The sequence below is a fragment of the Numenius arquata genome, chromosome 9 (genome assembly GCF_964106895.1).
Source record: "Numenius arquata chromosome 9, bNumArq3.hap1.1, whole genome shotgun sequence".
Classification (NCBI taxonomy): domain Eukaryota; kingdom Metazoa; phylum Chordata; class Aves; order Charadriiformes; family Scolopacidae; genus Numenius; species Numenius arquata.
In genome coordinates this window covers 9,243,001-9,266,751 of record NC_133584.1, presented here as the reverse complement: position 1 = coordinate 9,266,751, position 23,751 = coordinate 9,243,001, and the positions used below count along the sequence as shown (strand labels likewise).

Genomic DNA, 23,751 nt, shown 5'->3' with positions numbered 1-23,751 from the left:
ATGCTTCTTCCTGTTTGTTTGGGGTTGGTTTTTTTTTGCCTTTAGAGCTCCCTTTTTTGTTTTGAAAGGGGTTTCACTCAGGCTGTTGCTTTGTGTTTGGTAGTTCAGCTGGAGATGATGGTCTGAGCAAAGTCTGAAAATGATTGATAGTAACACCTAACAGCATAAGTTCCTGCTGAACTTTCAAGAAATAGTTTTGAAGGTGAAGACCCGCTGCCTTGAGGGAAGTGTGTGGTGATCAACACCCTGATTTATTATCAGTGCCAAAAATGAGCAAGTTCCAAATGTAACTGCAGATATCGTAAAGGCTAGAGGCTTTGTATAAGTTGATTTTATTTCTTAATTGGTAGATACTAAAATCACCACTAACAGGCTCTTTCTCTTATGTATAACAGAACTAGTGTGAACAAAGTTTTCCTTTTTTAAGCTTTTCCCAGATAGTTTTCATTAGATCTGTCTTACGTGCTTTCTTCTGATACTTTTCTTTTCTCCACAATAGGTTGTGTTAAAAATGGTGGCAGAGATTAAGAAGATTCCAGGCATTTCTCGGGTGATGTATGACTTGACATCGAAGCCACCAGGAACGACGGAGTGGGAGTAATTAACTTTTTTTCTATTAAAGTACTGTGTGCAGTCTAAATCATATCAGAAACCATTCCCAGTGTTGACATGCAGTACTGTGAAAGAGTGACTGGAGCTGCTACATCGCATCAGATTCCTCTCCTGGAGCATAAACCTGCATTTAAGAGCTGTGCTGGGGATAATAACTGAGTGGGGCTGAGGATTTGTACGGGTAAATAATCGTGGCAGCATTGCCGGTGCGCAGACAGATTCCTTTTGCTTTTGCCTTTGTCTTACCGATTCTTCTTCTGTTTTCATGTGTTTTATTGTTAATTGTCATTTCAGTGTCTCTTTTGGTTTTGTACACTGTGTAAAAAGAGACAGTTTATTTACTTCAACCAAAAGCATTGTTACAGCCTAAAAATGTAAAATGAATTCTTTGTGACCAACTGCTTTTGAACGGATTTATTATAAATAAATATTTTGCCAAATGGAGTAGTGGGTACTGTTGAGTTGTGGAATTTCCATGTATCTGTTATGTACTGTTTAGCCTGTTCTGTATTGTTTGACGTATTAGCCCATGGCAATAACGTTGAGCTCCAAAAGAGCAATGCTAAAATGTTATGAAGTTACCTCTGTCTGTCTTTCTGTACTTGCTCCCTCTCGCATCGCTCGGTAGGTGTGCGTGTTGGGAACAGACGTGTGTACACCGACTAATCGTTAGCATACACTTGCTGCACATACGTGTATGTCAGATTCGAGACAGTGAAGTATCTTTGTGTGCTTCTGGGGACTCTGACAGAAGCGTAAAAATGGGAGTGCGCTTTGGAAAGCTGTTGCACCCGAGCTACTGGATCAGTGAATTCTGTTTCTGTCCTCCCAACGCTTGCGCAACAGTCCCTTCGCAGCCTGCTGCCGATGTGCTTTCCTTATACTTGATGACAGTTTATTTTCTACGCATTTGCTTTTACAGGAATTTTTTTTTTGGTATGTATTGTAGTTAGCTTGATCGTTAAGATCATTATAGTTGTTAGTGTGGAGTCATGGTATCGGAGGTGACTTACCCAATCCATATAGATCCCTTCCGTCATTCGTATTCTGCTGTTTATGTAGTTAAGTAAGCAATAATTTGGAAGATGGTTACTTTGGACACCTGTGCTTTTCTGATGTATTGAGGCAAAGCTATTTCCATCCACCTGAGAATTTTGAGCATGTCCTGCTATTGCTGTCTGTGAAAGTAACAGTTAAGCTCTGACGTGAGCAGCTTGCTGGGTGCCTGCTGGGTACCCCCACTGGTGGAACCATAACCGTGTGTCCAGGCTCATCCCTCTTAATCTTTTTTTTTTTTTTTTTTAATTTAAGCGGTTGCATTTCATTCAGCTGCAAGATTACCATAGTGTTATGGAGTAAAACACTTGTTTTAAACTGTTCAATAACATGGAGTATTTCATGGCTTATATTTTCACTTGCATAGATTTGTGAACTGGAATTAATGGTTGAAAGTGTTCTATGTTCTTTTGATTGCCCACATTTTTCTGTTGTTCTTACATTTACTGCCTACACATTATGGAAATTTGGTTTCATTTCTGCTCATAGGAAATGGCTAACTTGTGTAAATTATTTTTTTTGCCTGTGCCATTGAGTGGTGGTTTTTCACTTGGGGGTGGAGGTGGCATGTTACGAAGGGCTCTCTGAAACCCTCTGGGGACACAGGCGTGCAGGAGACCAGCGGAACAGTGGCCGGTGTAATTTGGAGTCAGGAACACTTCCTCCCCCCACACAGCCCTTCTCCTGGCAGGCTTTGTAGCTTGGGCAAATTGATATTAATTGATATCTCAGTTTCCTCTGTTATAAAATGGGGGTAATAATTCTCACCCGCATCCATCATAACCTTTTTGAGCCTTTCGGATGAGCTTTTTGCGATGTAAGTGGAGTATTATCAATACAAATGTTCCTTTATTACTGGATTGTGATCTGTAAGAGCTGTTGGTCAAAAACATTGTAAATTGGTGTTTGTTGTGGCAGAATCTGTTACAGCATGGGTTCTGTTGAAAACAGATTATCCTTGTAACTTATCTCAAAAGAAAGCTCCCGAATGAAATTACGGCCTCTGAATACATTTTGACTTGTCAGAAAAAGCTGAGGATAGTTGTTTTCATTACTGTGCTGGCATCTCAGACGTAAAGGGTGCAATGACAAGAAATGAATCTTTTTGGTGTGAAGCAGAAATCCTTCAGCCTTTTAATGCTATAGCGGTTGTTGCTTATTGTAAGTAGGCTTGCTCTTGCTGCTGCTGCCACCCCTTTGTGTTGCCTTGACAGCAAAATAGGCAAAACAGAAGGAATTACTAAAAAGTAATGCAAAGAATATAGAGCACCTCTTAAACCCAAACCTTCCTCAGTTTCGACTGAGATATTAAGTTGGTCTCCGTGTAAATAAATCTGCAGTGCATAGTCCCATAGTTCTGATGTAACTCGCAAGAGAACTTGGGTGGCGATGGTGATGCCCGGTGGGTTGGGGCTTATGGTAACTGTTAGACCTCTGGACCACAAAAACTGCAGCATACCTGGAGAGAAATCTGTTATTCACTGCATGTTGCACACTTGGAAGTCCTTCTTGGAGTTGCATCTTAACTATAGGCATGATGTATACCTGTATGCGATGTGTATACTGAAGTTTGACATACACTTTTACCATCTTTTAATCACCTGGATTGCTTTCATGTCTGTAATGCAAATGGAGCTTGACAGCAATTCCTGTGCTCTTTAGGAACATACTTTGTTGTTTTGTGTTTTTTTTTTTTTTTCCTAAGCCGGAAAGTTGAATATTGAAAATTTTAGGCATAAACTTTTGCACTATAATCAAAATGTCTTATCGAAATGAAATTTGTGACCTTTAGTGCTCTTCCCCCTGTTTGACACCTGTGCCATGCATTGTAGACGTGGTGGGTTGTTCTTAGGAAGGTTGGTGTTATCATCCCAGCAGTTCTTGCGTGTTTTTATGGAATCCATGTATATCGGACAGCCAGAATTGGAGAGAAACACAATACTCTGTTCACATTTCTTAAAAAATTATATTTAGCACCTAGTTTACAAACTAATAACTGTAGCTGCCCTGTACAATTGTTCACCTCAAGTCTTCAGTAAAACATGTCAGCAGTTAGAGGAATTTGTATTGGGGGTATTCCCCATCATTCTCAATTTTTAACATTTTTCTGCTTGTGAAATGATAAAGTACTGTGAGCCTTAATTTTTATCCACAAATAAAAATATTATGTTTGAACAGTGGTGTGACTTATTTTTTAGGAGTTGCGTGTAGAAACTACATTATAAATGGACTGTCCGTTTTTGGGTTGAAAAAGCTATTTTGTAACAGTTGTGCTCTCTGGCTGCAGACCATGCTGGGGTAAGGGGACATCCCTGCCGGGGCATGGCTGTCCCTTGCTGTGTGACAGCACAGGACACGCCGCTGCAGAGGTACTCTGTGGTACTTGCCCCATGCGTGTTTTTGTACTGTGATACCCCATGGCAAATGTAACTTATTCCTAAAAATGCGTATAGAGCCTTTTCTGGGGCTCTGTTTTAGCAGCCCCATTAATTAACCTGACCTGTGATGGCCACACAGCCTGGGACAGGCTGCTCCTGGTGGGTCTGCAGCATCCTACTGGGAAACTCCTGCACCTTGTTGCACTGGTGTTGCAGTTGGTTTTGGGGCAGACCTCTGGGAGCAGGTCACAGTTTCAAGTCCACATGCAAATTTCCTCTTTAAAAAGAAAAAGGCAGCTGAGATTAGTTAAGAACAAAGCCTTCATGTGCAGTCGTAAGGAGTTGCCGTCACCCACAGTGGTGAGTGGGAGTTGGCAGCGGTCGTTTATCTTGTTTAAAGATCCTTTCTTGCAGTGCACGAGCTGCACTCTATAAGCAGAGTAAATAAACGTGACGGCTGTGGTTTTGGTGTAAATGATTTGGCCTCCAGAGCCGTGGCGGTGCTGGCTCCGTGGGCAGTGCCTGTGCTCGGGCTGTGCCAGGGGCTCCAGGCCACCGTGGGAGTGGGGTTTGATTGAGCCACTGCTTTCAATCTGCCCCCTGATTTGTGACGTAAATGAACCCTTATCCCCCAAAGAGTGCAACAGCAAGTTGTTCTCGTCCAGACCTCTTGGCAGTATTTCTGAGTGGCTCTGCTGGCAGCCCTCTGCTCCATCTCCTGTTGTGCTTCCGCAGCTGGAGCTTGGACTCGTGTACCTCTCAGGGCTTTGCTTTTTTGGAGGGATTGTCTTCCTGCAAGGAGTCTTCCAAACAAATGCCTTGTTTTGTGTGTTTTTTCTTCCGTAGCTCAGTAGAAATGGACACTCTGGGGTAAAACCTTCTGTGCAGCTTCCAGCCTTTCAGGAGAGCATTAAGGGATTTCAGGGGGAAGCAGTGGGAAGGATCTGAGGTAAGGAGAACATGCAAGTCTTGACTGAGCATCACCCCAAAGTGTTCTGGGAGCTGGGGATGCAGCAGGGGGTGGTTCTGAGCAAGGCAATGGCTGCGCAGTCGGGATCGTTGCGGGGGTCTGGGTGGCAGGAGTAGGGATGCTCCTGGGGTCTCTCCTCCCAGTTCCTGGTAGCAGTGCCAGTGGTGCCACCAGCACATCCTGCCAGCTCTGGATGCAGCTCCGCATCCACCCAGGGAGCAGGGAGGTGCTTGGGGACCCTGTTACAGGAATGAACAAGTCCATGGGACCAAACCCTTACAGCATGAAAGCAACTGGGGAAAAAATGGTTGTAGAAATGAAGCCAGAATGGTTTTCACAAAATTGTAATTTTCCACAAAAGCTTTTTCAGAAAATACACAAAATGAAAAGGAATTTGGATTACTGGGTTTTTTGGTTGTAGGTTTGGAAGAAGTTTGTTTACATTTTCAGCACATCCTGCGATCTTGCACGCTGCAGCGCGGTACCCGCTATGTTGGAGTTTCCCCTGGTTTCATTTCCTCGGTTAAAAATACTTGAATTAGTTTTCTGGTGACGTTGGATCAGTTAAGTTACTTTAAATAGCGGGGCACCTACTTCTGGGGCTGCTGTTCGTGCCCTGTGCTGGCTTTATTTAAAGGAAACCGTATTCTTCTATCTCACTTGGTTTGCTTTAGTCCAGTCTTTCTAACAGAACAAAAAGCTTCTCTCTCAAAATGTTTCTGCCACGTTTTATAGCGAGCGCAGCCCTGAAGCGAGGTTTCTTACTGGGAACTGGAGGTTGGTGCTGGCTGCAGCTCGGCCGTAAGGGCATCACTTGGATGGCCCCCGCGGTCCCCAGCGCTTGCTGCGGGGCTGCTCTCCTGTCTGGCTGATTTCTTTGCCAAATTAGAAGCAGATTGCAAAGAGACTATTGCGCGATGATGTAATAGCTGTTTGCAACTGACTTTTTAATGAGATTTAGGCCATTAACCCACTTGGCTAACGTGTACACGCGAAGAAAGCCATAAATAAAGGAGTGAAGTGGGATTGTGAAGCACGGTGTCAGAGCTAGACCATTTCCATGCCTCAGCCTAAAGATCAGATCAAGAGTCCCTTGTGACTCTTCTTTCTAAAATTTAATTTCCTGTTGAATTTCTCGTGTCTCATCACAGATAAGAACTTGAGACAAAGTGCTCCTGCTGTCCCAAGGATAACCACTTCCCTGGAAGCGCAGCGCCGGGAGGTGAATTGCATCTCAAGGGGAGTGGATTATTTCTGTTTCTTTAATTGCCTGAACGTGAACTGCAGAAAACTGAACCAGTGCTGTAGTTTAATTACTTCATTATAAAATTGAATAGCTTTAACATCTGAATGTGTTCACTGGCTTTTGCACTGTTGATTCCTTCACGGTTCTGCTTGGGCCGGTTTTGAAGACAGCAAAGGCAGTCCTTAAAGATGACATCCCAGACTCGTGAAGGTCAGGCAGATGAAAAAAGCCCCAAACCAACCCCCACCCCAAAGCGGGGTACGTAACTCCGTGCAGAAATGTTGATTTTGTTCCTGTCAGTATCACAGAGGAACAAGAATGACACAGAAAATTCCGTTTGCAGGGGGTGGTGTAGCCGTGGGGAGGCAGGGCAATGCTGTAAGTGCTTCCCACACCGCCGCTGCGAACGCCCTCGCTTCGGGCTTGTTACGTGCCCGTTAGGTTCCTTTTCTATGGTGTGATTTGTTTAAATATGTGTTCAAGAGCTCCCTTAGAGCCGGGATATTTTTCTTGTTGATTGTTCCCAAGAGTGGTTTGGGATACAAAGGCCAATATAAAGCTGCTTACAGGATTTCTTCGGGTTTTTTTTTAGGGCGAAAAACCATGGAAAAATGTTCTGGGGTAAGTCTAAGTTTTTTGGACAGCCTGAGTTTAAATCGTGTGTTAATTAAAGAGGAACACTTTCTGCTTCTTACAGGGTCTGGTAGCAGGTGACATAGCTGAAGGGCTGTGCCTGAGGTGGGGTTGGGGACTGTCCCACTGGCTGCCCTGGGCTGAGCCCCCGACCCTGCTGCCCCCGGGGGGAGGGCACCGGGCTCACCCTCTGCAAAAAAGGGTGTTTGCCAAGGTGTTTGTGTGCGCACTTTCCTTAATGAAGAAGAAATAATTCAAAGCCGCCATGTATAATTTAGTGTGCTCTGACGCGGGCTGCCATCCGACCATGGGCTTGTGGGGACCATGACCCGGCCACGGACACCAGAGTCCCTACGCTGTTATTTCCCCGGTGAAAACCTGCGATGCCAGAGGGGAAAGGGAAGCTCAGCGCGTTTCTGCACCGTGGCCTCCTGGTCTTGCGGCTCTGCCCGAGATGGTGCTTGGGCTCTTGTGCATGCAGTGCTCACACGTTGGGTTTTACGCCCGGGATTTACATTCTTGTGCAGCTTTTATGCTTTGTGTCCACTTTAAGGTGTACTCTGGTGATTCAGTGCTGCTACTGCAGTTTGCTCCATGGGTTATTATTTTTGTTATTGATTGGGCAAGGGGATGTGCAACAAATAAGTGCCCGGTTTATCTTTTCATGTCTGATCTGCCTGGGACTCGCCCAGCCGTCTGGGTTTCTTGGCGCGGAGGTGGGATGCTGCACAGGACATGGGGAATGCAGTGGGAATCAGCGCGTTTTGGGGCGGTTTGGAGAAAAAATCTGAGGCTTCCTTGCTGACCACAGCCCCATGAGAGTTCTGGGGAGTAGTCCACCTGCTCCCATGGAGGTCCAGACAGTCTTGGTGGCAGAGCTCAGTGGTGGACCAGGACTGAAGCAGATGCTGTACCTGCGCAGCAGGGAGCTCACTGCTCTGTGCTGCACGGTGCAGGGGACAGGGGGGACTGTCCCCGCTGCGCAAAGGGGAGTGTGGCAGCCCAGCGGGGACCCGGCACCATGCACGCCCGGGTTTGAAGGTGGCTGAGTCAAGGTTTGGATTCAGGACGATCTTTTGTGCTTTGCAGAGCTGACGTTTATTTTTAGTCACTTCTGTAGTGCTGATTGCCATGGTAACACAACGGCATCGCGCGGGTTCTCCGATGGATGTGCTGGTTGTTCTGCTCTGGAAGCACCAGACCACGAGGAGCAGGCATGGAGACAGGGCTCCTGGCCATGTTTTTTGAGGAGGAGGTGGCAGCTGAGGGTCCCACATCTGGTCCATCCCACGGGATTCGGCTTACAGTCAGAGCTGGGACTCAGTGCCACCCCCAACTGGGGCTCTCGACCTCTGGAAACCAAATGCAATCTTCCAAAGCTCACAAACCTGTTCAGGAAGAATTTTTAATGCATCCTTGGAGCATTAAACTGCTCAGCAGGGAATTAAGCGCTCAAAACCTTGTCGACTAAAGCGGATCAGCCTTTTTGTCTGAAATTTATGCAGAAGAGGGAAGAACGACGTGGGTGGTTCTGCACCTTTTCGCACTGTTTGAAAGCAGGTGCTGAACACCCAGGGGATCGTCAGGCTTCAAAGGCTGGTGCACGTGTCCAAGAGCAGAGCCAGGGATGACCTCCCTCACCTGCCCGCCCCGGGTAGCCACTCGCCTCCCGAAAGGCCTGAACATCTGAATTCCCCTTGACCTTGGAAAATCTTCCCCTTTCTAATCACGGATTGCTTGGTCACTAGTTGCTCTTGGTGCAACCCAGAGCAAACGCAGAAAAGCCACTTGTCAGTGATCTTGTTGAGGAGCAAGGAGGAAAAAAAAAAAGTTAATTAACATACCCCGGAATTTTTCTTTTTGCTTGGGTGTGATAGCACTGGTATTTGGCTCCAAGATTGTAGCTAAAAATTATTTGAGAAGATAAAAGGCTGAAGGGAGCCTACTTCCACTTGAGTTTTTTTTAATTTCAGCAAATTGACTCACTTGAAGCTGAACATCATTCAGTGCTCTCCGAGCTGCCCAGCTCCCTTTCGCCCTTCAAGGGGGCGGCTGGGAGCTTTCCAAGGGGCTGCCTTTGGGATTTATGGAGTATACTTCCACACGCAAGTGCTCCACCTCCGTTTCAGGAAGAAACACAGTGCTTTTTACTGTCTGTCACTTTTAATTGCAGTGGTGTTTCAATCAGATGTAACAGATCTGGCTGGCACAGGAACAGAGCAATACAGCAGCAAATTGCAAGTGGCTGTAATTGCCCACGGGCTGGCTGAGACGCCGTCCCCGGGTGAGTGGGCACGGTGACAGCCAGGGCAATCTGTCCTGCTCTCCCTCCTGTGCTGGTCAGCAAATGGATCAGAAATAGGCAACACAGCTGGTTTTGTGTGTGATGGCTGATCGGAGATCTGTGTGCAGGGGCTGGGGCTGCTGTTCCAGCAGGGAATCTGAGGGCAGCCCACAACCGACAGGCACACGGTTCATTGCATGAGCTGGACTTGCTCTGCCCGCATGAGAGTGCCCATCCCTGGCTCTTGTAATGGCACTGGGTTTCTATCCCATCCTATAAATCCAAGGGGAGGCAGTTCCTCTCTGGTTCCGCTGTGTGCCAGGGAAGATTTACCAGCAGGTCTGGGAAACACAGAGAAACCAGCCGCTCCTTCCCCTGGAGAAACACCCGTAATGGTCTGCTCCTGGATGGGAGCAGGGCATCAAAACTCGGGACTCTCCTGTGAGCCAGGAGATGAAATGCCTTTGTGGCTCCTGTCAGGAGAGGGCTGGGTATGTGGGAATACATTAACACCAGTTTCTGGTGTACTGGGTGTTGAGATTTCTCTTTAAAACCTGAAGTATACAGATATATCTAATTTTTGGTTATCTAGTAATACCTGTGATGCAGCTATTTTCCTGCATTTCCCCCCCCCCCCCCCCCGCCTCCCCTGCCCCCTCAGATGGTGTTTCTATGACCGTGCCGGGCTCCTGGCCCTATGGGGGCCGTGTTGATGTGGTGCCCATCCAAATACCCTTGTGGGCAAAAGACTGGAGGGGGAGCTTGTGCTGCAGGGGAAGAAACGCTGTTGAATTATAAATGCAATTCACATGACTGTTGGGTTCTGCTCCCTGGCAGCCACGAGGGTCCTGGCCCCTGTGTGCTGCTTCTTTAGGGTTTTGGTTTTTTGTGGGTTTTTTTGAGGTAGGGGGACACTGACCTGCAAAGAAGGACAACATGCAGAGCTGGCGTGGCTGTGGAACCACAGCGCTGAGGGGGGAGCCAAGGAATAGTTTTAAAGACTAAATGAAACCTAATGCAGACACAGAGAGGTTTTTAAACATAATTTTTGAACCTGTTCTTCGTTTCCCAGGTCATGCCTGCTTGCTGTGAATAGAGGAACAAACAGAGGGAGGGCTACTCCCCCGCCCCGTGAGGGCTGACGGGATGCTGGATCCCTTTCCAGCTTGTTCCAAGAGAGGATGAAAACAGCAGGGAATGCTTGACCTGCTACGCCGAATTTTTCACAGAGCTTGCCTATATTTGGAAGCACGCTGAAATGGCTGATTTGGGATCCTTCCCCTCACATTCAGGGATGCCAGTATTGACCACAGCACAGGGGCCACTCCAGGGCACTTCCAGAAGTTAAGAAACATGAGGATGGATCAGGAGAGGAGCTGGAGGTGTCCCTCGGGCTGTCTCTGTGGGTGCTGCGGGGAAGCTAGTTTGCTGAGGGTGCCCATGCATCCCATGCCCAGAGCAGGCAGTATTCCGGAGCAGGGCAGGAGGGAGCTAAGGTTCTTCCTTCATCCTGCTGTGCATAAGTCACTACGTTTAAATGCTGTCGGAGCAGGGTGAACCACTTAAAACCAATTAAGTACCCTAATGAATCTTTCCTTGATGGAGTTTCAATTACCTTAAGTAGAAGCCAGTATGGAGCAGGAGTACTGTTAGCCTAAAGGCTATCGTTTAGACTCTTGCTAACTGGATCATGCATTTGAAAATTACTCTGCTCCTATGGGATGAAATCTATATGTTTACTTAGATATCACTTACAGATATTTTCCAACTCAATATGTAACTGTGGAAGGCTTGCATTTTTCTGCGTAAAAACCTCTAAATAACCTTCCAGGTTATTAACTGCTGCTAATCTATCCTGTTTGAGGTGAGCTGTACCTGTATATACAAATAGATTTTTAGATGTCTGTATACATAGCTGAAAAAATGTGGGGAACGCTTATTAAGAGGCTAGTGTGGAATCTGAGAAGCTAAGGTGGATTTTAAGGTAATTTTAAAAGAGGATGAATTTGAAATGAGTTTTAGTAGAACTGCTGGATCTGAGTTTGCATCCTACATTCCTTTAGTTTGGAAAGGGGGGTTAGCTCTGGCAGGGGGGGTTGGACTAGACAATCTCCAGAGATCCCTTCCAACCCCGTATCATTCTCTAATTCTGTGAAAGAGGCAAAATAAATTTGTTGAGAAGAAAATCACAAACAAAAAAATTAGACAGGTGCCTAATATTGTGAAGCACTTGTGGACCAGCACACGGATTTAACTGAAACGGCACATCTTGATAGAAAACTGCCTAAGAGATTTTTTTAAAAAAAATGTTAAAATGTGAACTGTGTGAAGTGTACTTATCCTTCATGGACACCTAATGCTTTTCTGAGCAGAAAACATCTACTGGAGGTTTTAGAAATGTTTCTCTTATTTACCTCTGAAAAATGGGAGATGTGACTGAAGGGTGTCTGAGCCAGAGGACAACGTATTAAACCCATGTTCCGATCCTGGCGGTGGTGAGGTGGGTGTTACAGGAATGTTCTGCTTTAAAACTGGTGACATGATTTTTTTTTTTATGGCTGCTCTGTACCTCCGCACTTCTTGTTGTTGCTGTAACCTCCCTTCGCTCCAGACAGCTCGGGATTGTGCATTTAATACAGATAAGTGCAGGGCATTATGCTGGGCAGTGGGGAGATTATCCCACCCTGCTGGGGCAGTCAGGGACTCGGTGGGGGCCAGCTCAGCCCTGTGGCCACCGGCTGGGACCTGCCGTGCCAGGGGATGTGGGGGGATCCCACCAGTGGGTGGGGATGCTTCTGTGGGGAGTGGCAAGGAGGTGGTTTCCATATCGTGTGTCCAACTGTAGGGACAGCAGCTGGAATAAAAACCAAATTTTATAAAGCATTTTAGGAAGAACTATAGCCATTTTCAAAGCCTGAAGAAAGACTGTTAATAATCATAGAATGATAGAATGATAGAATGGTTAGAGTTGGAAGGGACCTTAAAGATCATCGAGTTCCAACCCCCCCTGCCATGGGCAGGGACACCTCCCACTAGACCAAGTTGCCCAAAGCCCCATCCAACCTGGCCTTGAACACTTCCAGGGACGGGGCAGCCACAGCTTCTCTGGGCAACCTGGGCCAGTGTCTCACCACCCTTATAGTCAAGAATTTCTTCCTAATATCTCTAATCTAAGTCTCCCCTCTTTCAGTTTAAAACCATTCCCTCTTGTTCTATCACTCCACTCACTGATAAAGAGTCCCTCTTTAGCCCTGTGCTGTAGCCCCTTTAGGGACTGGAAGGGGCTATAGGGTCTCCCCAGACCTTATAATAAGTTATAACTTGTAATAAGTTGCAAGTACAGAGCTCATAAACATGTTTTTATAAATTTATAGAGTGTATAAATAAGTATAATATATAATTGTAATAAGAATGGCTTATTACTTTAATGAATAACTTTACAAAATTAAAATTACAACAATTACTTAACCAATAGCTTTAACTTGCCTAGAAAAAGCAATACAAAAGGAAGGCGGTGCTCTGGCCCCGAGCAGGGATCAGTTTGAAGCTTCACTGGCCAGGGCACTATACCCTTGTCCCGTACCCTGCAGCCCCTGGCTGCCTGCCCCTATGGTGGGTGCTACCTTCTCCCCCCTTTCCTTGTGGCAGGAGAGCTCATGGAAAACTGGTTAGTGGTTAATCATCAGCCCTCATCTGGGAAATAATATAGGGGCTGACTCGTCTTGGTCTGGCAATGTTCACGAGTGGGGTGTTGGTCTGTTGGCACCCAAGTGGGAGGGGGTTTCTGGTGCTGCAGAGGGCTGGGGGAGATGCTGGTGGGGCAGAGGGCTCATCTGTGCCGGGAGATGCCCCCGGAGAGCCAGGCTGGATGTTGGTGCTGCTTCAGCTCGGCGGGGTCACCTTGCTCTGCGGGCTGCCCGGTGTTTCAATACAGCCGCAGAAATGCAGTATCAATATTTAAAGCCAGCTGACTAGCTTTGCTTTCAGGAAAGCAATCTTTCTGCATTTTTTATAAGGTGAGCCAGGGTCTCCTTACCTGCCAGAATATATAATCATCCAAGAGACAATATCTGATAGCGTTACCTACCTAAATGGGACATTACGGGAACATGTCCCCTCACAATAGCCTGCCGTACAACCAACAATGCTCCATTTAGAGAGGAACAAATTGTCAGCATCTGCTTCTAATTTAGTTTAATTTTAAGGTGACTGATACCTTTTGAGGTCTTTGGAAGCAACAGGGTGTTTCTGTGGTTAAGGAAATTACAAACACGGCTGAGTTTATAGGCTGGCTGAGTAAGCACAATATGCCTTTTACGCAACTGTTTAAGAACCGTATTTTGTTTTTGTTTGCCAACTTCCAAGTGAAAGAACTTGAAGAATCTTATAAGCCCTGAAAGTTATGTCTCTGTAAAATAAGTATGTATTACTTCAGCTGCTCAGGGTTGATTTAAAGGCTTCTGGAGTTGCTGGAAACCTTTTCCTTTTTGGGAAGTGCTAGAAAACTTAATGACAACTGAAGGTAACACTTTAGAAGAGGCACAGAACTAGAATTTGTTAACAGCTCAAATTTTGAGTAATTTTTCTAGAGTTTTGCAAAATTTCCAGAGAACGTTTTAGTGCCATCTCTGCTGAAAAGGCTGGATAACACCGGTTTCTGTGGCAGGTAAATTTTATGGGACTTCTTCCAAAAGGCAATGGAACTGCTTTCTTAAAAAGCACCTAAAAAGGGCTTGCTTTTACTGTGGCACATCCTGAAACATGGTGAGGCAGCAGAGGCCTGCTGCTGCCAGCAGGACGATCCCCATGCCAGGCTGCCAATGGCTGGGGAGACCCAGCGGAGGCCACCCAGGTGACCAGAGGCTGGAGGGACCCAGGTCCGGGAGGGGTGATGAGAGCCAGGCTGGTGCCGGCTGGTGAGAGGGGACCCAACAGTGGTCTGGGAGTGCCTGGAGGGGAGGGAGGGAGGAAAGTGGTGGATCCAAACTCTTCTGGGAAAGGGCAGGCGGTCAAGCAGGGGACACTGGCCACAGCTTGGGAGCTTCGGGGTGGACCTTGGGATGAGCTTTTTCAGCAGAGGATAATGCAATGCAGGCAGAGGCTGCCTGGAGGGCTGGGGGACGAATCCAGCCTTGAGGGTCTGCAAGGCCCGGGTGGGAACCCCCATCTAGGGCTGGTGACAGACCTGCTGTTAGTGGGAGACTTGGGCCAGAGACCTCCAGAGGTCTCTTTTCCTTGATTACATGGAGCTCTTCAGCCAGCCCGATCCCTCTGCCACTGCTTTCCCTGTGAGCCACACGCACCCCTTGCACAGCGCACGGGTGGGTGTTTACTCCTCTTTTCAATGAAATGGCTTTAAAATCCTGCTGGTATTTAGAGGGCTTTTCTTCCTCTTTGCCTGCCTCTCTCTCTGCAAACATGGATATGTTTGTGCTTTAAAGTGGCTGCTGTGATTAGTGCTGTAATCTCCGTATCAGCTTTTACATTTCAAACCAGAGAGGGAAATTAATTCAATTCTAGTATCTGCTCCTTTCATATATTTTCCCGAGACACCATTTGCTCCACAAGCAAATGAATTGGGAAAAGTCATAACCTCCTTCTCATTTTAAGGGTGATCATATCGCTGAATTTCTACAAATCCTTTGGAGAATGGAAGTTCCTGCTGGACAGGGCGACCTGAGGAGCTGGAGCCCTGCACGTGGGAGGAGGAGGAGGAGGGATGGAGAGGCTGACACAGCTGGGGCAGTGAGGACACCGATCCTCCGAGGCCGCATCCGGCAGGAACCCCGCTGCGGTTTGCTCGGATGAGCCCACGTGGCTGCAGGTTTGCCATCGAGGGGAGCACACGCTTGAGTTCAGCTCTGCTGGCTGGAGCCCTCCCACCTTCACAGCATTATTGAGCTGGACTTTTTTTTTTTTCCCGCTACTATCCATCTACATACCTTGTTTTGGACAAGTCCAGTTTAGGTGCGCTGCTTTGAACGTGGTTATATGTTGTTTTTTAAGAACTGCCCTCCTTATTACTTGCAAAACGAAGCCCGCTGGCAAGCGGGAAGCTGCTACAGATGTTTCCATGAGAAGGTTGCAGCTCTTCTTTCTGGTTAAGCTCTGCAGACACATATCTAATTACAGCTTTGTGGCCGGCATAAGGTTATAGAGGGAGGAAAGTGCGTGCTGAAAATCAGTTTACGTGATTTGAGGGCAGCGACTTAGTGCCGGGGGTGCTGCCTTCGTGCCGAGGCAGGAGGCAAAATGCTGGCAGCACGCACGGGGACCATGGGGAATAAAAATGCCGAGGAAGCACTGAAGCTGAGGAAGCAGTCGGTGCTTTCCCTGGGGAGCAGGGAGCGAGCCCTGAAGAGCTCCTCGGAAAGCGTGAAGGAGGGCCGGGGCCGGGGCGGGCAGCTGCAGCAGCGTGCCCGGCGGCTGGCTCTGCTGCGGGAGCTGGAGATGAACTGGTACCTGCGGGTCTGCGAGCTCTCCCACGAGTACACCATCGCCTACACCACCGGGATGCCCCACAGGTATGTACCCCGCTGGCTGTTGAGGCAGTAGCAATTTGCACTCCAAGAATAATAGTGATGATGATGATAATAATAGTAACAATAATAGGAAGCTTTTTGGCTTTATGAATTGAGTTTTCTGATTATTCAGGTTTTTTTCCTTCCCTGCACTGCCACGGATGTGCGTTACAGAGCTGAAACTTCTGCAAATTCATTTCTTAGTTTCTATAACTTCTTTGACAAAAACTGCCTGTTGCTATTCAGCCGCATTTCTCGCCAGCTGTTTTGTCCAAGTGCTGTAGTTTCGCTTGAATTTAGTTGGGAAGTTGCTGCTGCTGTGTGGGGTCTGTGTGGGTGATGGGAGAAAAGAGCAGGAAAGCCTTTCCTGGGTGCTGCTGGCCCTGGGTCCCCATCTTCCCCTTCCCTCCCCGGACCCAGCGAACAAGCCACTCGGGAGGGGGGACCCGCAGCTGCTGAATTTCTAATTCCCTCGATCTTAAATGTCGCAGCCTCCAGAATCTGATCTTGTTCCTTTAAAAAAAATATAAGGGGATCTTGGTATTAGTGGAAATTAGACGTGTGACTCTCTAATCTCCTGTGCTGAATAAAACCCTTAATGAAATAGGAACCTAGACAGGAATTGCCTGGCGTTGCAGTCTCAGCCCAGCCGTCCCCGAACAGCAGCATCGCGGGGACAGGGCGGCTGTCCTCACTCAGGGCAGGTTTGGGGACTGGCAGAGGGAGGACGTGGGTTTTACTCACCTCAAGGGACAGGGCTGCTGCCAAAGGGAGGTTCAGTGTTTTGCCCAGCAATATACAAATGCAGCAGTAACAGCGGGGTTTTCAGCTGAGAACTCGGGTGAGACCTTCCCTAATCCCGAAGGGGGATGCCTGAAGTGCCTGGCACAAACCAAGATCTTACAGATGCGCTGGGACTGAAACTTAATAAAAATGTCATCAGAATAAAAATTAGAAACAGGTTGACTGCAGGGAAAACAAGATAAAACTATGAGAGATGGAGCAAGCAGCGAAGTGCAGAAATGTCTAACGAGCCCAATGAAGGGAATACAAGCGGGTCTGCAGACGAAGACTGAGCAGTTTCTTGGGCACGGTGCTCACGGTGCCCATGGTCAGGCACCTGTGGTGCTGAACGGAGCTATAAAGGCAAAGCACTGGGGAGTAACTTCTGGGAAAACTAAGTTTCTATTGACGCTGATCTACACAAGCCCCTAAAACTTCAAACCAGTGAAACTCCTATGTCTAAATATTCAGAAGAGCTTATGGAAATATTTCTTTGCTGTTGGTTCACCTTGCACTATAGATGAGGAGAGAGCCAGGTCTGACAGGAGGTAAATCAAAAGGGTGATTTATTTTAGGAGATACAGAGAGGTGCAATAAAGAGTAATAAAGGGTGAAGTCAGGAGTCCCAGCTGGATGAACTGTGCTCAGATAAAGCATGTTGCTGCAGACGTGTCCATGCCCTGCTGCAAGGCAGTTGCAGGAGAGATCACAGCTGCAGCCACCGGTGTTACACTGCTGGGAGGGAAAAATGCAGTTCCTACGAGGCAGGCATGGCTGCAGTCAAACAGCACATTTTCTTCCATTGAGTGCACTTGTTTTGCAAAGAGTAGAGCTTGGAAGCATCGCCTGTACCCCACCAGTGATGGTTCGGCTTGGCGAGCACCACGAGAACAGGATCCTCTGTCTTCAGGCAGCAGTGTGTCAGGGTACCACGGGGCTGGGGGAACCTGGGGTGGCAGGGCAAGACCCGTCCCACTGCCCCAGCCTGGGACATCAAGGTCCGTTAGTGCCCTCAGGGCCCTGACAAAACAGTTGCAGAAAAAGAATAACAGGGTAAGCCAAATGTCCATGCCAAACTCCCCTCTGTGACATTGAATTATAATCTTTTAAAATATGTTCTGGGTTTGGGATCAGTCCTTGTTTATCTGCTTTGAAAGACTTAAGGATTAGTTGAGTTCATGATATATCCATCACTTGATTATTTAACTTATTTTTCCTATGTATTTGGGATTGAAATGACAGTCAGAAGATGGGTTGAGTTTTTAAAATAGGAGAGTCTCAGAAATCTGCCTCCACAGTGTGTATCAGACATTGTCACGGTCTGTTTGCTCTGGGCTGGTGTTGGCCGAAAAAGGTTACTCTGGTCCTCCTGGATGTTATCATGACCGGGGGGTGCTGGATGCCGTTGGGTGCTGGCTTTGGTGATGCTGTGAAACCTGTGCAGTTTCTCCCATCACTCCTCAGGGATGAAGACCCTGAGAATCAGAGACTTTTTGTTTGCTATTTAGCAGTGGTGAAATAACTGTTTGTTGATTTGATGCATTTATTTTTTGTTTATGTACCTGTGCTTTTACCTGCTGCCCCGTGCCAAGAAGCAGCCAGTTCTGTGGAGCTGGAAGTTTTGTAGCAGCTGGTGGCATCTCAGGGGCTTTGCCAGCTCCCCTCCCACAGCTCCTCACCATCCATCCACAGGCTCCTGTGGGAGCACACAGTCTCCTGAAAGCTGGTGCTCATTCCCTACTCCAGCTGTGATGCTTGTAGCTTGTTCCATTCTCAAGTATTTTCCTTGTCTGTTTGTTTTTAGGTTATTTTTTTTTTGCTTCTTGGTGTTTGACTGCTTCATAGCCTTTGTTTTCTAATTAATTGTCAAAGCCCCAGGAGGCAGCAGATACTGGGGATGTTTACAGACCATGTAACCTGAGCTGTGAGAGTTCACAATGGACTATGAGAAAATGAAATGTTTTAATGACTTGCATAAGAGGTGCTTGCAGCATTCATCTGCCCAGGCCAAGGCCTGGAATAAACCCTGTGAGAATATTTATTTTACATTTATTGGCCTTGGATTGAATCCCAAACAAATATTTCTCATTATCTAAATATAAGACCTGGGAAACAGGGTCGGTGCTCTATTCCCACTGGCGGTCCTTACTCCTTGCAGTACTTGACCATTATAGGTTTCAGCAGATGAACAAGATTGCTGGTCTTGGCCGGAATCCATCCTGGGCATCAATTAAAATGAGCCAGTTGCAATAATATAAAGAATGGCTGGGAGAAAAATACTGCTCCATAGCCCTGTGTTCTTCTTGGGCAACACAGCCCAGCTCATGCCTTCTTGTACCGGCGGGAGTGTGATGGCACTGGGCTCTCCTCTCAGCAGACTGTAAGCTCTTGAGGACCCTACACTTCAGTATCTGCTGGGCATTGAGAGTCTCTGCAGCTCCACGTGTGGACCATGCATCTGTACAAGCCTGCCTGTGCGGACATCCCACCCCACAAGCCAAGCCTGCAGAAGCCGAGTGAAGTGCTCTTGAAAGGTAAAAAGCAAAGTGTGGTTCCCAGAGCCAGCCCCCCGGCCGCAGGCTGGCCGGGGAAGCTCAGCCGAGCGGCCGAGCTGAAGCAGCTGGAGAAGTTCCTGCACCTGCATGGGTTGTCGCTGCAAGAGACTGTCCGAGCCGAGACGGGAATGAAGTACAGGTACTTCTGCATGTCCCTTGCTGGGCTACTTGGTGGCTGTCTGTTCATCGACAAACAGCTAGAACTACAGGAAACCTGACCGAGCAACCATCTGACACCATGGTCAGACTGTACCTGTCCATGCACACCTTCACGCAGGCTCACAAAATCTGAAGGCGTTGTCTGTTTTACTAGCTTTTCTTCTCTAAGTTTTCTGAGCACCCTAAGAATTAGCACAACTGAGCAAAGCTAAATGCACGTGACCTATTCTCTTAAAACTGTGAATTTGTTTTTTCCTCTTTTAGCATTAGTTGTTTGTGTCTGTTCACTGAACTGCCTCTTTCAAATTCAGGTAGAAATATTTACACTTTCCGATGTTTTAATGAAGACTCATGTATTTACGTGCGTTAAAAGGATAATGGCTGAACAGCGAAACAGAAAACGTGGAGAATAGAGGTGTTCTGACTGTGGCTGGTGCTTCGATATAATGTCTGTCCCTGCTCTGCCCTAAAACCGGAGCAATTGGACTGAAAGCCCAAGAACCAGAGTCTGTCTGGGTTCAGGCTGTGAAATACGTGGCTTGTGTGTTAGAAAGAGTGTCCAAGGGAGAGGGCCTCATCCATGCAGGGAGCTGGGACACTCTGGGGAAAGAGGCTGTAGGCTGGGGGATGACGGGTGAAGAAGACATCGGTGTGCTTAATCTATCAGTAGTCGTTTTGTTTTGCTTCAAAAGAGATTCATTTGAAAGGATGACATCCCCTATGGAGAGCAGATGCATTCTCTGTGCTTCTAGTTAAAGAAAAAAAAAATTCTTTAAAATGTTTACTTTCCCTAGAGATTGACTTTTGCCCGTGGCTGGTATGAACTTAAAATTGAAATAAGTTTACTATTTTTATGGAAACAGCACAGTTGCACCACAGCTTTAGCCGCTGGCTGGGGAAATTTGTTGTTGTTTGGAGACACTGTCTGGCAAAGACCAAGTGTGTGAAAAAAGTGCTTTGGAGCCAGCATCGGAAGAAACGGTGAAGGGCTTCGTACCTCTGCTCTGCCTGCGCCAACTGGGAATCCTTGGAGCAAGTTGGGGTTACTCAGCCTTGAAAGCTGATATAAATAAGTAGAGGACTGAGCCCACAGTGTTCGAGTGATGAAAAGGGAAAAAATGTCCAAAGGCAATGGAAAGGCATCCCAGGGATGTCATGCTTTGAGAGGAGCAATGACAGAAGTAATCCCTGGCGTCACTCTGGGTTAGCAGGAGCGATGCTGTCCCTGAGCAAGATACTCTGATTAATTGGGTTTTTCAGATCTGGAAGCTTGCCTCCCTTCTAATGAAAAATTCTTTTGCTCCCCTTCTGATGATCCTAATCCCATGTGGCAGTTGTGTTTGAAATGGTTGGTGTTAGTACACACACAAAAAATCCTGTTTATTTTATTTCTCTACTACTTCTGCACTTTCTGTGGTGTTGGTCCACTCCGGACATAGTTTAATACTCACTGTGCCCTCGCTGAGGAGCACAAGTAATGTCCATAGTTTCCTTAAAGCAGTGATGGTCTGGTGTCTTAGGTTTCCTGCACAGGAGACTATCCTGCAGGATGCCCCGATGTACAGGCTCCTCCCTGGTACTGACCCTGGCTGCTACTGAGTCAAAAATGCATTGGTCAAATCGACAGCGATGTTCATCTCTACTTGCTGCTGCACAGAAAGCGTGCCCAGCCTGGAGGAGACAACCTGCCAAGAGGCTGGGGAGAAAACTTCTGTAGGGATGGACACCCAGTCCCCAAACCTGCTGGAGACTCAGTTTTTAAGTCACAGAAAAATGTAATTAATGAGCTATTCTGGAACTGTCTTGTGCTTGAGGGATAGTTGATGTTGGCCTCGAGGCTTTACTCAGTGCCAAGAGCTGCACAAGCAGCTCTAGCACGGGCTCTGTGCAAATAGCTTCATACACCTCTCTCTTTCTTGGCTTACGAAACAGAGTGGTCTCCATTCATCAGAGCCTTTGGTCATTGTTAAATAAAGCATGCACTTAGTTTCTGTTGAAGCTGATGGATTCAAGCATATGCTTCATTTTAAGTACGTGCATTTTTCATAGTATTCAGAAACAGCTATAACATACCGCGTTTCGCCTATATCAAATCCAGGGGAAGGAAGACTTCTGCAGGAGAGGGGGCTGTGCAGGGGACTCTGCTGCAGGGCAGGAGGGATTTTCAGGAGTCATCGCTTGCTGCTTTCTGTAGATTTTTGCTCTTCTAGCTTTAGAAGTACAGAGACTTCTAGTCTTACTGTGAACTTAAATGTTTTATTTTCCAGCATGGCTTGTTTTGCCTTCCAGATATTTCTTCAGATATCCATAGGTCTAGTCTAAAGTCAGCCCAATAAAAAACTCCTATTTTATTAAGAGCTATTTAATTACGTGTGGGAAGTAATGAATTGTTAACAAGAAACACTTACTAAATACTCATAAGCTGTTTTAGGATGATTAGTTCTCTTTCCTTTCATTGCTTTAGCAAATACAGCTTAGTTCAGCCTATTACTGAATAACCAAAAGTGCAGCAGTGCATGAGCTTAGTTTGTTTCTGATGACAATAGTATTTCTCTCAGACGAAACGCCATTTGTAAAGCCAATTTGGCGTCTTATTATCCAACAGGGTGTTTGTTGCACAGCTTCCTTCCATATGCACTTTGCTGGGGTTTGAGCTCTTAAAAACTGAACTGTGCGGGCTGGGTCTGTCCTCACGCCTGGGAAGCTGTGACTGTAAAATGTCTCAATATTCTGCTCATGCATGGTTAAAATAGCATCTCTGTGCTTGGGCAGCTGCAGTTTGAGAGCCTGGAGGTGAAATGTTAGATGTATATGTCTGCAAAAGCACCCAGGCAACTTTTGCAAAACACGCTATTGGCAAATGTTATATGTGGAAAGTATTTATGGAGGTCATGGACTCCCGAGGCGCTGCTGGGTTAACCCGTGCAGCAGCCTTTGGAGCTGGGGCTATAGTTTCCTATTTGTATTTTATTTTTTTTATATTTAGTTGGGGTTTTGTTCAGGGAGGATGGATTCTTCCCGCAGCACACAGGCCCCCAGCAAACTTACTTCATTTGGAGCGAACCCCCCAGGCTGTCCTGCAGGAATTCCTGCGTTCTGAGAAAGCGCTCCGATGCTTTACCCAGTTTATGTTGCTTTTGTTGGTTGAGCTAATTAAAACTTGAAATCTAGGATTGTCACGCTGAAGCTCTTGTGTGAAGACTGGCCAGCAGGTCGCCCCTTGCAGGATGGACTGCTTTTCCCTTCCTTTCCCTTTCCCTTTCCCTTTCCCTTTCCCTTTCCCTTTCCCTTTCCCTTTCCCTTTCCCTTTCCCTTTCCCTTTCCCTTTCCCTTTCCCTTTCCCTTTCCCTTTCCCTTTCCCTTTCCCTTTCCCTTTCCCTTTCCTTCTTGCGAGCGAGCACTCGGCTGGTGCAGCAACGAGCCGGGCATGGTGACCGGGGAGGAGAGGGCACCTGCAAATCATCAAACTGATGGTAAACCCACTCACACTCAGCTTTTTCTTTTTCCCCAAATTGCTTGCAGTCTCATTTGATGTGTGAGGAGAAGGAGGTGGCTCGTGCTGGTAATAAAAATAACGCCGTGACCAGATAACCAATATCTCTTAATTCTGAAAAATGAGAATACTTACTGTGGCTAAATACAGCAGGGGAAAATGTCAGAGAGCTCTAGGGACAAACTGCTGGCAAAAAGGCTGTGATTTGCATATCTAATTTGGTGTGTGTCTTACAGTGGTACAAGTTTGTGTCAGGAAAAGCAATAAGGGAGTGAAATACGCAGTCTGCAGCGCCAGGATGAATGTCGTTCTTCAACTACATCATTACTTACTAAGTATTACTAGAGATCAAAGATGTTAAACTTACTAGAAAGGCTCTCCAGTTTGGTAACCTTACTGAGGTAACAGGATCAAATCCTGAAATAGCAAAAGGCTTTTGGTGGGCACCAGGATTTTGTGGTGACCACTGAAGGCACTGACCAGCAGGGGCAAAAAGATCAAATATTCCTGCAGAAGAACTACTGCTGAAACATCCCCCCCCATCCTTGAGTTATGTCAGCTCTTGGTAGACACAAAGGCAAACACCGCTTTAGAAAATGTAACATGCGTAACAGCAAAATACCAATTTTTAAAATAAATTTCTGGGAGCTGACAATTCGAATCCTGTGGTCAGTGCTGGCCATCCCATTCCAAACTGATACAGTAAGCTGGGCTACAGAAAACAGAGGGCTCTGAGTGATGGGATTGTCCCTGCACCAGGCGATTAAACAGGCTTTTAGCTTAGGAAAAAGATGATTGACAGGGATTACAGCAGATGTGTTTAAAATCAGGAACAGCCTGTAGCAAGTAACTCACTGTCTCCTATAACGCAAGAACCAGGGGGAATGCAAATGAAATGTCTGGACAACAGGCTTAAAACATAGGAAATGCTTTCCCTGCATCTTCTAATGAAATTGGGGATCTCATTGTCATGGGATGTTTTGGATGCTGGAAGTATGAGCGTGTTCAAAATGTTATGGGGTATAAGGCAAGGCTATTAAATACAAAAGGGGCGGTTAACC

General features: G+C 46.8%; 2 protein-coding genes across 4 annotated transcripts in view; both read left to right on the top strand.

Moving 5' to 3' along the window:
* Positions 1 to 3,841, top strand: part of GMPS (guanine monophosphate synthase) — a 30,114-nt gene extending 26,273 nt beyond the window's left edge. The window contains exon 16 of the mRNA XM_074153420.1: positions 500 to 3,841. Within this exon, the coding sequence (XP_074009521.1) occupies positions 500 to 601 (102 nt within the window). The 3' untranslated portion in view covers positions 602 to 3,841. The remainder of the gene's footprint in view (positions 1 to 499) is intronic.
* An 11,590-nt stretch (positions 3,842 to 15,431) lies between these two features.
* KCNAB1 (potassium voltage-gated channel subfamily A regulatory beta subunit 1) overlaps positions 15,432 to 23,751 on the top strand; it is a 71,113-nt gene continuing 62,793 nt past the window's right edge. For 2 of the 3 annotated variants that reach the window (XM_074153012.1, XM_074153009.1), the window contains exon 1: positions 15,432 to 15,703. In XM_074153012.1, coding sequence (XP_074009113.1) covers positions 15,432 to 15,703 — 272 coding nt within the window. Of the gene's footprint in view, positions 15,704 to 18,935; positions 19,178 to 23,751 lie in introns of those variants that run through there. The other variant, XM_074153010.1, reaches the window with a different exon arrangement.